Genomic DNA, 15,962 nt, shown 5'->3' on the forward strand with positions numbered 1-15,962 from the left:
GTGTTAGTATGTGTGTATGTGTGTGAATGTGAGAATGAATGTATGTATGTGAGCAAGCATTTGAGTGTGTTCACGAGTAAGTGTGAGTGTGTAAGTGTGTGCATGCTTGTGTGTATGTGTGTTTGTGATTACATGTGTGAGTGAGTGGGTGTGTATGTGAGTGTGTACATTTATGTGTGTGAGTATTCATGAGCAAGTGTGTGAGTATGTGTGTATGTGCATGTTTGTGTGTGAGTATGGGTGTGTGAACAAGTGTGTGAGTGTGTGAAAATGTGTGCATGTTTGTGTGTGAGAGAGTGTGTGTGTATGTGTGTGTGCGCACATGCGTGTAACAGAGGAACCCAGCGTGGCTAGATCATAGAATCAAGGGGGAAGACACTCTAACACCTTCAGCTGTTGGCAACAAATGCTGTTCCTCAAGAGACACTTAGTTGCTATGATATTTGCTCAGACTACATAGAAAAGTGAAGTGTCCTTTTATTATTTTTTGTTTTGTTTTTTGTTGTTTTGTTTTGCAGGGCAGTGAGGGTTGTGATTTGCCCAGAGTCACACTAAGTGTCAAGTGTCTAAGGCCGGATTTGAACTCAGGTCCTCCTGAATCCAGGGCAGGTGCTCTGTCCACTGCGCCACCTAGCTTCCCCATAAAGTGTCCTTTTAAAAAGCACCTACTGTGTGCCGCACCTTGCTTTGTCCTTGTTGCCAGGTGGTTTCCTATGGGGGCTCTGTCTTCCCCAAGGAGCATGTGAGGGTCAAAATTTCATATTCCGAGCGTTATTTGGGTGACTCGCCTTAATATTGGGGTCCCAGAAATATAAGGGACCTTTAAGGTTTAACCCTCGCCTCTGAACAGCCCTTTTTTAGATATTTCTCCCAGGCCAATAAGAAAGGAGTGTCTAAGCTTTAGTTCACAAAAGGATCAGATTTTATTACTTGGGAATTAATTAAACAACAAAGGTGAAACTCATAAAAACCAAAGATAAGGAAATAGGAAAATGGAAATAACAGATAAATATTCTTAACTCTAAACTTAACCTATGCAACCCCAGACTGATTTCCAATTAAGTTAGTTCAAAGGAATTTAGGGGTTTCCGTCATTAACTCTCCCAAGCCTGAACAGCCCGCCAGACCGAGAACCAGCACACCCCACCTCAAGGGCCCAAGCAGAAAAGGAGAGCGAGCTTGTGCACCGGAAGTAGCCCGTCTCCCTTCCAGGAGCGTTCAATGTCCCCTCCCCCAAAAGGAGAGGTCCTTCAAAAAACTGCCTTCGTAATCTGGGGTGGGCCAGGTGTGGCCCCTCCCAAATGAGTTAGCTAAAAATGGGAATATTAATCCTTACCCCAAATAATTTTTGCCACAAGCAGATTGGATGACCTCCCTTATCGAAGTGCCCAGCACTGTGCCAGGCTCACTAATGGAGCCACAGCACCCCCACCCCCTTTGTGGACCATAATGCTCCAGCTTCAGTGCTCTGGTTGCCATCTTGGCTCAGCCATTTAACCCTTCTGGACTTAAGCCCATCACCCAGTCTCTCTGAGCACAAAATGGCGGTGAGCAGACTTGGGCTCCCCACCTCACGGTGCTGTGAGATCCAGGTGAGCCAGCGATAGAGCTGTAGAGCTCAGCTGTTATTCTTCCTTTCGTTACTCACAGCGCAGATGGTTCCCTGCCCTCAGGATCCTTACAGTCCAAGCCTGCCAACACAGACCGTGCTCAGCAGCAAGCATGGGAGCGCTTCTGACACAGTTCCTCCAGTGACGACCTAAGGATGAAGGAGCGCCTGGCTCCTCCCGGGTTGTGGCAGGTCCTAGCAAGGGCCTGGTTGGCTGCTGTGCCCACCCTCAGCCTGGGTAAATGCAGTAAGGCTTGCCTTGCTGGGGTCTGGCGCTGACCCCAGGCTAGCACAGCCTGGGCCCAGCCCCCAGGAAAGGCTTCCAGGGTGGGCCTGGTGGCAGGTTGTGGCTCCTGGCCAGAGAAGTGGCCACTAAGCTGTGAGCTATGTTTGTGGAGACTGTAAAGGCCCCTGGGCACATGTCTTCCCGGCCCCCCAGCCTAATAGCATCCTGTGAGCATTGGATTAAGGCACCCAGCCCTGCTGGGGCAGGTGTGTGGCACCATCACAGCCTCTGCCATGCTGTCAGGGTACTTCCACTCTTTCTCAGGGACCTTCTGTTTTCCAGAGTGCCCTCCTCCCACCAGCCCAGCCAGGTAATGAGTGCCCATATAATTCACCCACTTGGCTGGCGAGGAGCAAGCTCAGCAAGGGGAGAGGAGGGGACTCCAGTATGTTACAGATGACAAGAATCAGCCCCTGCTAGGGAGGCACTGCGGATTCAGTATGCCTATTGAAATGGGGCAGGGTCTGGGGGTGGGGACAGGTTTCGACTTTCTTCTGATCATTCCCTTCCCCTCTTTGCTGTGCCCAAGCATCCAGCCCTACTAGAAAGTGTCCAGAGCCGTTCCATGGACATTGGGCATTTGGAAGAAGCTGTGGGTGATGGGAAATCACTCCTCCTGTAACACCCTGGCCAGATTTTGCTTAAATCGAGCCCAGTATGGGCAGCCCCATACCAGGAAAAGAGAGGTCCATCTGCTGGCTTGAGGGCTGCACAGCCCAGACACGCTAGCCCTGGGCTTTCCTCATGCCCACAACCACAGGCGAGCGCCTGCCCAGACCCGACTCTCCCTGGCTATAGCCCCCTCCCGTGACCAAGGGCAGGCTCATCACTCTTTTTGCCAGAGGAATGATGAATATTTTCCTCTGTGTGACATGTAATCCAGTAACGTTCTTCTTGCGGAGTTATTTCAGAGGCTTAAATAAATTAGGTGTCTGCCCAGGGTGCCGAGCCCTCTGACCCATGACCTCATTAATCAAAATTGCTCTGGATTGGCTGCAGCGAGATTCCAAACCAGTTAACTCTTGGGGAACTCAGCCGTTTCTTTGGGAGGGGGAAGGGGATTTCAGCAGGGAGGTTGACAAAGCACAGAAATTTCATTTTTCACCAGGGTAAGACTGGTGACTTTTCTCAGCCGGCGAGATTAAACAGGTAGGCAAGCGAAGCAGCGAGATAAATGAGATTCTAAAGACGGGGGGATTGAGGGCAGAAAAATACCCAAGAGGAGGCGAGGAGGCACGGAGCCCTCCGCCAGATGTGGAGGCTACAGGTTATGGGGTTCCCTGTCAGCGAGAAAGTCCAAGTTGACAGTGACTCTCAGGAATGCCAAAGTGCTGGACAGATGTGAGGGTGCTTAATATGGGGGCTGAGGAGCGGAGCAATAGCTTGGAAAGTAGACCATGCCAAGGACCCACGTCAGAAGCTCGCTCTCTCTGTGTCCGGGCTCCAGCTTGCATCATTACTAGCCACGCATTCACCCTGGGACGCTCGAGGGAAGGATTGTTTGATCTTTGTATTTGTGTGTGCTGAGCCTGGCACATAGTAAGTGCTAGATCCTAAGTGCTTGTTGATCGATCCTCAGTTTCCTTATCTGTAAAAGGAGATCCTCCTTATGCAACTGGACCTCCTAGGCTTGTGTGTGGAGAAGGCCACGCTAGACTGGGTGTTGTCTCACAGGAGCCGCCTGTGGAGTATCCGAGTGACCCAGAAGGGTGAGGCGTGTTTACCAACATCCTGCCTATTGGGCAGATCCAAGACTGAACAGAGCAGTAAGCACACAGGGAGCATCCCAGGATCCGAATCCCAGGACTCTGAAGGAAACAGAGGGTCAAAGACAGAGAAGTGGTGTGGCTGGGGACCTGGGTTCCAGCCTCCCGGCTCTGGGTCAGGTGGACTCTCCCCTTGGGCAGGCATGCTGTCTCTGAGCCCCGATGGAGAGCAGCCCACCTGGCCCGGAGGGTCGCATGGCAGCAGCATTTTGTGGTGTGGTTCTCGGGGGGGGGGGCGGGAGGAGAAGCAGCTGACTCTCACGTTTCTCCACAGCCTGCCTCCAGCTCCTGTCCACTCCTGCTAGCCGGGTACGAGGACGGCTCGGTCATCCTGTGGAACGTCTCTGAGAGGAGAATGCTGAGTCGGCTTTCCTGCCACAAGGAGCCAGTCATGAGCCTTGACTTTGACGCAAGAAAGGCCAAGGGGGTGTCGGGCTCCTCGGAGAAGGTGCTCTGTGTCTGGAGTCTGGAGGAGCAACAGAACCTGAAGGTCAGGAGCCCGGGGCCCCGTGTCATTTATCCCGCTTTGCACTAACAGTCTGATAGGCTGAAAAAATATTTAGCCGTGGAGAGGAGTTGTTGCAGACCTCTGGCTAATTAATCACAGGGTGCTTGTGATACAAAAGGACTTGTCTGCAGCGTCTGGCGCAGGAGGGAGGGAGGGCTGGGATTTCTTCTCCCCAAACCATTCACATGACTGGGATTTTTTCTCAGGCCACATCCCATCTGTCTAAGGCGCGAAAATGAGCAACCGCCCGGTGCTTTTTAAAACACTCGAGAGCCACTGGTTGTTTGAGGAATCACAAACTGGCTTGTTGGTATAGGAAAACAAGAATAAGATAAGTTCACAGGCACCAAGCATGGGCCTAAGTCATCTGGAATAAGTCCTGCAGGAATATTTAGTTTGTGGCCGATTGAGTGGGAAGGGGTGGTCAGTGGCCACACGGGAAACAGTTGCCTGATGGAAATACTTGGGTCACGGGGTGCTGGAAAGAACCTTCAGAGTTTCTGTCTCTGTTGTGGAAAGTCTTTCCAAAATAACAGCGTGAATAGGCCTTCCCAGGGAAGGGACCAGAATCTGTCCGTGAGGATTTTCCAGGGCCCTCAGTGGGTATTCTGAGGGTCCATCCAGTGGCCACTGTCGAGGCCTGGAGACCGAGCTGCAGGAGGATAAGCTGAATGTGTGCAGGCCCCAGCAAGTCTTCTTGGGCTCATTCCGGGGCCCGAGAAGCCTCCTTCCACTGTGCCTCCGTCCTCTGAAAACGAAAGGCTGGAGAGAGACCTGGGGCTCCAGCTGGCCAATGGAGGCTTTCCCACAGGGATGAGGACGCCTTTTTCCAGCTTGCTGCTTCCATTCCCCCACCAGGAGAGGCCTATGTTGGGGGGCATTAGGAGAGTAGTAAGCAGAGGTCGCCTCAGGGCCGCAGGCTGGAGTTCTGGCTCCTGGCCTTGACCTCAGGCAAGTCCCCCCATCTCTCTCAGAGCCAGACCCCTCCTCTTTAAAGAGAAGGAGGTGCATTCCTCCAAGTCCCCTCCCAGCTCTTGAGGCCTGTGGATGCTTTAAAGGTCTTCCCATCCTGCCTTAGGGAAGTGGGTCCAGCAGCTCCTTCAGGCCCGACCCAAATCAGAGACGCCAGAATGGAAGCCAGAGGCTGTCTCACAGCCAGAAAAGAACCCTCTTCCCAGCCTGCCTGGAGGGCGGATCTTTGCTTGTAGGCCCCCGGTGAGAGGCAGGCTGCTGGTTCCCGAGAGAACTCAGGGATCCCCTGAGGAGCTCGCTAGATGGAAAGCCGGTGGGGCAGTCGTTGTTTTGAAATTCTCATCTGGGGGCAGCTAGGTGGCACAGCGGATAGAGCACCGGCCCTGGAGTCAGGAGTACCTGAGTTCAAATCCGGCCTCAGACACTTAACACTTACTAGCTGTGTGACCCTGGGCAAGTCACTTAACCCCAATTGCCTCACAAAAAAAAAAAAAGAAAGAAAGAAATTCTCATCTGTGTGCGGGCAGCCACTTCTCCTCGTTCGGTCTTTCTCACCCAGGTGCCTAACTCGATGTCCGGCACATCATGAATGCTTGCTACCCACACAGTCACCAGCCTTGAGAACCACACGGGGCCAGCCTGCAGGCCTTGGGGAGGGGAGCTGGAGGCAGCCAGTGCCACTCTGGGACGCCTCTCGTTCTCAGGACAGCTTTCCGCCTGCTGGCCCTCTGGGGCCAGTCGGGACCAGCCTGATCCCTCTTGTGCATGCTTCTCCCAAGCCTTCCCTGGAGGATGCCCATCTTCTGGAATACTCACGGGACTGCCCACAGTGCTGCCCGCTGGGGTGCTCTGACCGGGAGGGAGGACGCCTGCCTCTTCTGGACAGGGCTCCAGAGGCAGACGAGCAGGATGAGCCTGGGCAGAGGGCAGGGAGCGGTTAAAATGGACCTGCAGCCTTCTCCCAGGGGAGGCTGCTTGTGCCAGCCCAAGAGGGTAGTTCTGCAGGAACACCCCATGTTAAATGCCACTTTCTCACGATAAAGAATGGCTACCACTGATCATTCAGTTGGGCCCAGGACCTCCTGAGGTCTTAGCAGCCCTGTCCCAGCCCCGCCCACCCCGGGCAAGGCCTCTCTCTGTGAAAAGTCTCGATAAATAATTTATTTTTCATTTTATTTTGTATGTGGTTGATAAATACTTTGGCTGATTGAGAAGGACTCTCACGTCTGTGACCACAGTTAAGACTCATAGTCGAGGAGCAGGGCTGGCCAGGAGCTGGCGCTGAAACCAGGAAGCTCTGGGTTCTAGCCCTGCCTCTGACTCATTCTGTCTGGGTGGCCCTGGGCAAGTCACCTCACCTCTTGGGGTTCTAGAAGTGGCATTGGGGGAATCTAGTGGAATGGGTGGAGGGAGTGCCCTCACCTGGGAGTGCTACCCAGGCTCCACCTGGTCACAGCGCCCCCATGCAGCCCCAAGGCTTCACTGCCCGGCCTGGGGCCATATTACAAAGGCTTGGCTAACACCACAGCTGGGGCAACGTGGTGCTAGAGGCCCAACGGCTCAAGGGGTTGCCTCCTCCGCGAAGCCTCCCCTGATCTTCTCTCTCTCAGTGGTGACTCAGACCCGAGCTCTTGGTGCCTTGCATATAGAAGGAGCTCAGTAAATGTTTGCTAAATGGAATTGACCTGAATGGGGATTCCAACAGCATAATCATGCAGGGGTTGAAGCAGAGGGATGATGCTGGCTGTCACCACCTCAGACACGCCCAGTGGATTGGTCCTGGGAGAGTCCCTTGACCACTGTCTTCCTCAGCTTCCTCCTTTGTCGAATGGCATAATAATTGGATCAAATGAGCTAATATTTGTGAAGTGCCTGGCACAGAAATGTTAGCTGTTATCAATATTATTGTCATTCAGGTGTTTGGCACCATGCGTGGCACAGAGACAGTGCTGCGGGCATGTGGCTATCATTATTACTAGTATGGTATAATGGAAAGAGCTCTTGATTTGGGGTCCAAGGGGCTGACCTTGAATCTCAGCCTGACTCTCTCCTGCTTGGGTGCTGGTGACTCAACGCCTGCCCCTTTCTCACCCTTGGCCTTCTCGTCTCAGAGGAAGGGTCTGGACTCCACGATGTCTCAGATCCTTCTGGGTCGAAGCCCTGTGATGGCCAATAAGGCTGCTTTCTTAAGAGAGAACGTCGCCCCTGTCCCAGCCCAGGCCCCCTTCTCCCCATGGGTCTTCAGCATCCTCTGGCAGCAGCAGCAGCAGGAAAGAACTGCTGCCCACCGCTGCCACTGCCCCACTCATTTAGGCCAGCTCTGCTTCTCTCTCTTACGGCAGCTTGAAGTGGGGACCAACAGCTGCTCGAACTTAAACCTTAAATTTATAGCGCGCCTTCTAGTGCAGAGCTAAAGTCTGAATATATTAATGAATTTAAAAGTTAAAACAGAAGGGAGCTTGTCAGAGAGATGCGTGTGGACGGGCCTTGCAAGGGGCCTCTCCCATCATCGGGGAACATGAAAGGGGGAAGGCAGCTTTCCAGGCCCCCCATCAGCAGGCGCTGCACAGGCTTTGCCAGGAGGGGCCTGAACAAGAGAAAAGAGGAAAGCTGATCCCGTGCATGTTAACCCAACGTCGGGGTGAAAGCCCACCTCCGAGCGAGCCACTCAATGTTTGCAGGTTTGAGCAACCTCCAGCCCATTGGGGGAGACGCATCTGGTGACTGACTTTGCCTTGGTGCTGTTTCTGGAACGGGGCAGCCCACCGAGCCAGTCTCTCTAGCGGTGTTATCTTGGGCAAGCAGAGCAGATGGACCGTGAACTTATGAGGAGACTAGAACCGGCCAGATCCCCCAAGAGAAACCACACAGTTTAGGGACACCGAAACGTCTGCTGCTGTTAGCACCCATCTTTTTAAATGCCATTTTTCTTCAGATGATGTGCTGTGGCTGAAAAATGGGTAACCTGCCACCCCCCACACACACCCCCGAAAGCCAACAAATCTACAAAGTAACCTTCTGGTAGCTTGATTGGCATGGCGCAGAACACACCAATGAATTTAGGTCGTATTTTCATTCTTATATTGACTTATCCTACCCAGGAGTAATTCCTATTTTCCCAGTTATTGAGATCTATATTTTATAACTACTGTGTGCATCTTGCTAGCTAGATTCCCAAGGAGTCAATTCTTTTGTTCAAGGATTTATTTATTCTGTAGTTATTTTAAATCTTGGTTCTTCTTCTTTCTCTTCCTGCTGGGTTTTATTGATATTACATGGAAATGCTGATGATTTGTGCAGATTTCTTTTACTGCCTGCAGGTTGGCTGAAGATGCTCATTGTGATAACATTTTAGTCAGCTCCCCAAGGCTCTGTAAGTACATTGCCTCGTCATCAGCAAAAAGAAGACTTCTTCCCTGTTTGCTGGGGCTGCCCCTCAGCTCCTTTGTCCTGTCTTACTGCTATAGCAGGCATTTCTAGGTCTGTGCCAAGGAGAAGTGGTGACAATGGACACCTTTGTTTCACCTCTGCTCTTAGTAGACAGGATTCTGTTGTTCGGGTGATTCCGGAGGGGTTGGCCGTCTCCTTCTCCAGCTCATTGTACAGATGAGGAAATTGAGGCAGACGGGGTGAAGTGACTTGCCCAGGGTCACACAGCCAGGAAGTATCTAAGGCTTGGAAAGAGGAGTCTTCCTGACTCCAGCCCCAGCACTCTTCTGTGCCACCTAGCTGACCTGGAAAGGATTCTAGTTTATTGCTGTTATATATAATGCTAGCTCTTGGCTTTCAAAAATGGTATAGCAATGTGGAAGTAGTTAGACTTAGACCGACAGCTTCATACCTTATACCAAAATCAGTCCAAATGGATGCATGAACTAGATATAAAAGGTCACATCAAAACATATTAGAGAAAGATGGGGGAGGGATTACCTACAATAGGAAAAAAGGGAGGGTCACAAAAGAAAAACTGGATCATTTTACTAATAAAATAATTATTAGGAATAATAAAAATTCAGAGTTCTGTACAAACATACTCAATAAAATTCACATTAAAAGAGAAGCAATTAACTGGAAATCTTTGATATAAGTTTCTCTAATAAAAGTCTCATTTCCAAGATGTATAAGGCACTGATTCCAGTTTATAAGAAAGAGCAAAAAAATAGTAACTTTATGTGGTGGCAAAAAAAAAAAAATGGGAACTAAGGGGATGCCCATCAGTTGAGGAATGGCTGAACAAATTGGGGCATATGAATATAATGGCACACTATTGTGCTGTAAGAAATTAGGAAATAAGTTATTTTAGGGAGACGTGAAAAATATATATTATTGAAGGAGACCCCATAGCATCAACATGATAAAAATGAACAATTCTGAAGATATTTATGAACAGATGAAAAATCAGTCATATGGTAACAGCAACACTTAACACCTTTAAAAGCCACAGGAGCCACAGTCAGCAGTGGCCATCCACAGTTCCAGAGGACAGACTGTGAACCTTGCTACCCACATCTCCACACAGAGGTAAAGGATTCTGCCTCCAAAAGGAGACATGCATTTTTTTTTTAACATGGCCAGTGAGGGAGTTTGTTTCGCTGCATATTTATTACAAGATATTTGCTTTTCTTTTTTCCCCAATGGGGTAAGGGAGAGAGAAAATAGATTTCTGTAAACTAGACTTCATCAAGGACGCACACAACCAGAAAACAAGGTAAAGCAGCTTTAATGTGGCCAAGGGGTGAGGAATCCCAGATAAACATCAGAAAATCCCTATGAACTGATACAGTCCAGTGAGCAAAACTCTAAGGACAGTATACATGGGGATCACAACAGTGTGAATGAAAAGATTGCTCAGAGAAAACTGAAAAATCACTGATGACCCTAAGGTACCCCCTTCTCTCTCCTCTACAGAATGCTGATGGTCACTTGTAGCCTGTTTTTTACTTAACTCTTATTGGGTTTTGGGGGGCGGGGGTTTGGTGAGGCAATTGGGGTTAAGTGACTTGCCCAGGGTCACACAGCTAGTGTTTAGTGTCTGAGGCCAGATTTGAACTTAGGACCTCCTGACTCCAGGGCCGCTGTTCTATTCACTGCACCACCTAGCTGCCCATTTAACTCTTATTGTAAGGGAGTGACCATTTTGCGGGGAAAGGAGATTATTTCTATCAATATTAGGGTACAAAAACAAAAGGAATCGGAAGCTATTTTTTGATGACACATGCTCAGGTTGACTGTGGCATCAGTGTCCCTGAAAGGTCAGAAGAAGCAAAGGAAGGCATCTAGTGTGTTTCATGGCTCTGCTGGAAAAGGGATTTGGACATTGGAACCACAGAGTGGGGAGGTGTGAGGAGCCGTGATCTCTCAGAGGAGCAGCTTGCTCACGGCCCAGAACCAGGGGGCTCTTTGGGCAGCAGCTTTGACTCGCCTTATGGAACTTCTCACGGTGACCGCTCATCCCTGAAGGTCTTTGTAAGATGGCCCAAGAAGAGACGTGTCTCAAACCCTGTGAGGAGGAGGACTAACAAAGGCACAGATGATTTTTTTCTCGTTCTGCGAGTGCGCTTGTAAATCCGAACCAGATGGGCCCTTCTCGTTACTGTACATTCCGACCCCCTGAGGTAATGCTTGGGGTGGGAAGCCACTCGGCGACCCCTTCCCCTCCGTTCTAGGTTAGCCTCCCCGGACAGGGCTTCGGAAGTGATCATAGGCCCCTCAGCTTTCACCTCCAAGCCCTCCTCAGGCTCCCACGTGTAGACGCCGTCATGCTGAAAGCCGCCACCTCTTCATTCGGATGTGGGCAAACCGAGGCATCAACACATCTCAAGCTGCTGCCCCAGTCGGACGGTGGACCCCTCATCAGCTGCTTTTCAGCAGCACTTTGCTTTCGAAGGAAAAGAAAGCCGAGATGGGGGAAGTTTACAGTCAAGTCCAGGTGGCGACCAGACCCCATTCCTTCCCCTTCCGCACTTGTGGCAATGCTCACGAGCCTTAAATAATGTTCAGACTTATATTAGCTGGATTCTTAGTCCTCCAGTGATCGTGAGGCCTTTCTCCCTCCCCCGCTCCCTGTCAGCCTCAGTCGGGGGCTCCCGTCCAAACCCTGCTCCTGCTCCTGGCCCTGGGTGACCAGAGGCAGAGCCCGTCTGACCTCTGTGGACTTGAGCGCCTCTCGCTGCAAACCAGGAATGACATGTTGCACCTTCCTTACTTTTAGTGGCTGCCAAGCCGGCTGGTTTAAAAATAAATACATAAATAAGGAACCCAAGCTTCACAGAGGTAGAAAGAAGACTCCTAGCCCAAAGGTAGACTTGCAGCCCAGAGGGGCCCAGCACACTGGGAAGCCAGAAACTCTCAGCCTCCATTTTACATGGGACCGGAGACCTTGGAAACACAAATTAAGTAAGAATTTGCTTTCATAGAATCACAGAATTTAAAGGGATCTTTGCGTCCCAGTCAGTCCTGGGAAGGAATCCCCCTCCTCCTCCCACATCCCAGTCGACCTGGGGGCCTGGAGCAGGCCCTCTGTGATGTGGCCCATCTCTGCCTGCCTAGGCCTCTTCTCCAGGGTAAATAAACTTCCCTGTTCTTGTCCCCCATCCTCCCATGGCACGCCCTGCTCCCGACTCCCCAGAGGCCCTCTAACTCCTCAGTGCCCAGAGCTAAAGACAGCGCCCCATGTGGTCTGTCCTTGGCCTGGATGTTGGGCCCCCATGGTACATGCTGAGGCCCAGGAGCCCTCTGGGCAGCAAACAGCATGTCGACTCTGGACTTGGCAGGCACCAGAACCCAGGCCCGTTCTCCTGGTCACTGGCTGCCCGGGTGTGCTTCCCCTCTCTTGACTTAGGACTGGCCTTTTTTTAGCCCAAGTATAAGATTTCTGTTTATCCCCACCAAGTGCCAGCTCGATCGATGTGAACCAGGCTCCCGCCTCGTCAGGTTCTTTGGGTCCTGGCATGGCTGTATTAGCTCCCTCCCAGTGTGGTATTGTCTGCACATGGGACGAGCGTGCCATCCAATCTACAGAGAAAGACGTCTGGCTGTCTAGGCCCAGGGTGGATTCCCAGACTGCTCCAGTCGAGGTCTTTGCATCTTTAATAAAGAGGGCCCCCCTTCTCCAATTCCTCCCAGTCCCTCCTCTCCCAGCTCCCCTCAGAAACAGAAGGAGAAAGCTCTAGGCACCATTTCCAAGGACTTACCTAATCAGCGAGCACTTCTTTACACTGTGGATACTGTGGCTCATTCATCCCTAGGATGGCGGAGTCCAGGGGGACTAGGCAGAGGCCTGGGTCATCTGCCCGTCTCTGGCCCTAACTGGTCATCGACCTCGGGCAAGTCAGCTCCCTCTCCGTGCCCTCTCACAGAGGAACCCTGTTGGGAAGAGCGGTGAGACGAGAGTGATTTGTCATCCCACACAGCAGGATGGAGCATGTCCAATCAGGATCTAGCAGGTGCTCATTGGATCGATTGTTGATTGAGAGGTGGGAGGGCCCTTAGAACCAAATATCAAGACTGAGAAAGAACTTGAGGACAGAGGATGTCTTCGTGGGAGGGGCCTTAGGATGCAGAAGGTTAGGGATGTCACTTGTTTTACATGACTGCCTATTTATAACAGATTTCATGCTTCTTTCTCAGTGGGTGAGGGAAGGGGAGATAAGAGGGAAAGGGTTTGGAATTGAAAGCACAGTGGAATTGTTCAAGAAAGCGACTGCAGCAGTGTGGCGAGAGATGAGGAAGGTCTTCCCATGGGATGATGCCAGGGAGGGAAAGGGATAGAGATGCTGGGAAGGGACAATGCCAAGATTTGGCCACTGACTGCCCACGGGTGGATGCCTCACGCCTCCCCTTTTTGTATCTGTCTGCCCTGTGTCTATCTTGTAGGCAGGTAGGCTTTTACACATCATCTTGTCTGTTAGGATGCCTAGTCCTTGAGAGCAGAGACTGCGGCTGAGGGTGGGAGCTGTTTAATCTTTGCCTTTCTCTATATCCCCAGGGACTGGCCCACAGTCAGTGCTTATTGCCTGGCCCTAGGCTGGGAGCACAGGTGACTGGGAGGATGGTGGTTCTCCCTGACAGTAATGGAGACTTTGGGAAGAGATGGGGTCTCGTTATAAGGGGTCTGTTGAGGGCTTGTAGTCTGAGGGACCGAATAAGGAAGGCAAGGCTCATCACTAGAAGGTCAACCAAGGCATGGAGGGCTAAGAATCCCCCCAGAGGAGGGAGCACGATGCTGAATACACTCAGGACAGACGCTTTTTGAGTCTTCCAGTCAGTCTGGAGACCCCGTCGTCCCATCTCCTTGGTGACTCTTAGAGGGCAAGACTGAGCGCACAAGACTCTTCACTCAGCGCCCCCATTACTGGGCATGTGGTAAAGGCCTTGTTGAGACAACAGTGACAAGATGCCCCTCCCCCGGGCTCTTTCAGTAGAGACAGCCACAGCAGCTGGGAGCACTGAGCAGAGCCCCGAGCAGCCCCAGCTTCTTCTGTGACTCAGCCCAGAGACACTGAGAATGTTGTCGTGTCGTGTTGTGCATTTTTGTGAACGTAAACTGAGTGTTTCATCCAACCCCTTCCCAGTCTGGGGAGCCCTGAGCTGCTGTGAGCACCAGCACTTTGTGAATAACACGGGGCCTTCATCTTGGCCTCCCTCTCCATCCAGGGCTCCATGTTTCCACAGCACTTTTCAGGTGTTAATTTGTTAATTCGCCTAAGATCCCTGTGAAGTAGGTGGGCATTGTTAGCCCCATTTTTGCAGATTAAGAAACTGAGTGGAGACACTTAATGCCAGACTTGTCAGTGACAAAGCTGGGATTAGCTCAGCCAGTCCCTCCTTCACGGCCTCCACCTCAGGCAGGAAGGCCTCGCTGCTCCTGCTGGGCAGACCGGGCGGGTTGGGTTAAGCCTTGCCTAATCATAACAGGCTATGATAATGGGACTGCGTCAAAAGTGTTGGTCCCATTAGAACTTGGGGGAATGGGGCAAACAAGCATTTTTGTAGCGCCTTCTGTGCGCCAGGCCCTGTGCTAAGCCCTCTACAAGTACCCCATTTGGTCCTCACAACAACCCCGAGAGGTAGGTGCCCATGGCCAGCCCCCACCCTCAGGACCCCCTTCAAATGGCATCTTTCTGGGCGTGGTAGCAGTGAGTAGCTGGGATTGGAGGAGGCCTTTTTTCAGGCCCCTCTTTTCAACTCTTCATCAAGTGTGGAATTGGAGGAGATAAATGTCAAACCCTGCTTTGTTTCTGGTCTTTGAAAACTTGATAAGCCCCTCTGTTTTATGGGTATCGTGTACATGTGACCTATTCAGTTGCCCCCTTTTTTACTTACCTGTTCTGTGCTTAATTGATTGATTTGTTTTTAAATCACCTTCATTTCCATATACTTCCCTCATCACAGTCATCCCATTGTAACAAAGAATTTAAAAGAAAGGAAAAATAAGCAGTTCAGTAAAACTAACCCGATTTGACAGTATTTGCAATATTCCACACCTGTAGACCCCCACTTCTGCAAAGAAGGAAGAGAGGTACATTATCTTTATCCTCCTTTGGGTACAAGCTTAATCATCATGACGATAATCCCATAATTACACAACATTCAGTTTTGTTTTGTTTTTTATTATTTCCAGTCATATTTTTGTCATCATATACGATAGCTTCTTGCTTCTGCTCACTCTACTTTGCATTAGTTTATACGCCTCCCCCTATTTCTCTGTATTCTTCCGACTTTTTCATCATTTCTTAAGACAGAGTTGTTGTTCTTGCTGCTGCTGTTCATCCTTTATTCTAAAAGAAGACTAATGACATCATGCAGGTGATACCTTGACTTGAGCATGAATTAGATTTAAGCAAGGCAAAATAATATTTTGTTGGAAAGAATGTTGACCAAAGACTCAAGAGCCAGTCCTAGGACCTATGTTCCAGTCTCATCTCTGACCTCGAGCAAGTCAGATGAAGGCAGGGCAGCTAGATGGCGCAGTAGATAAAGCACTCGCCCTGGATTCAGGAGGACCTGAGTCTTGACACGGACTCAGACTCTTGACACTGACTAGCTGTGTGACCCTGGGCAAGTCATTTAACCCTCATTGCCCTGCTCCCCCCAAAAAGTAAGATGAAGGCGTGGGAGTAGATGGCCTCTGAGGACCCTCCAGCTCTGTTGGTTCAGCCATCACCCAGTCGATGAGCATCCACTCTGATCCCAGCAGTTTGCTCCTCATTCCCCTCTTAAGACATGTCCTAGGGAAGTGATGTGTTTTTATAAAAATCAGCTCACCTGTGGGACTCAAACACGTGCTCACGGCATCGCAGAATGTGAGACTTGGAAGGCCCCTCCGAGGGCCTCCGGACATTCGGCAGAGAGCACTCTAACCCTCAGGAAGGCTCTTCTGTGAGCTCCCAGGGTCGGTGGCCACATCACAGGCTTCCCCTCCTCTGGGCCTCAGGCAGGAGAGTCAGAAAAGTGTCCTGGAAAAGATGGTGCCTGAGCTGACCTTCAGAGTTTGGAGAGGGCAGGAGGCCATTCTGGGCCGAGCCTGAGCCAGAGGGCAGTGATGGGAGATAGGGCTGGAGAGACAGGGTGGTGTCTGGCCGCAGAGGGTCAGACCTCCATTTGTCCTATGCCCAGGCCCCTCTAGGCCTCAGCTCTGGCCGTCTCCTGTGCCAGGATCCTCTTCTCCCTCAGCTCCATCTCCCGGCTTCCTTCAGGTCCCAACTACAATCCCACCATCTGCAGGAAATCTTTCTCAGCCCCTCTTATTCTAGTGCCCTCCCTCTGTTAATTATTCCCATTTATCTTGCACAATTCCTGGCATACAGTAAGCACTTAATA

General features: G+C 51.0%; 1 protein-coding gene across 3 annotated transcripts in view; it reads left to right on the forward strand.

Moving 5' to 3' along the window:
- Positions 1–15,962, forward strand: part of GNB1L (G protein subunit beta 1 like) — a 159,125-nt gene that overhangs the window by 141,151 nt on the left and 2,012 nt on the right. For all 3 annotated transcript variants that reach the window (XM_043975344.1, XM_043975342.1, XM_043975345.1), the window contains exon 7: positions 3,936–4,151. In XM_043975344.1, coding sequence (XP_043831279.1) covers positions 3,936–4,151 — 216 coding nt within the window. The remainder of the gene's footprint in view (positions 1–3,935; positions 4,152–15,962) is intronic.

Source organism: Dromiciops gliroides, chromosome 1 (assembly GCF_019393635.1).
Source record: "Dromiciops gliroides isolate mDroGli1 chromosome 1, mDroGli1.pri, whole genome shotgun sequence".
Lineage (NCBI taxonomy): Eukaryota > Metazoa > Chordata > Mammalia > Microbiotheria > Microbiotheriidae > Dromiciops > Dromiciops gliroides.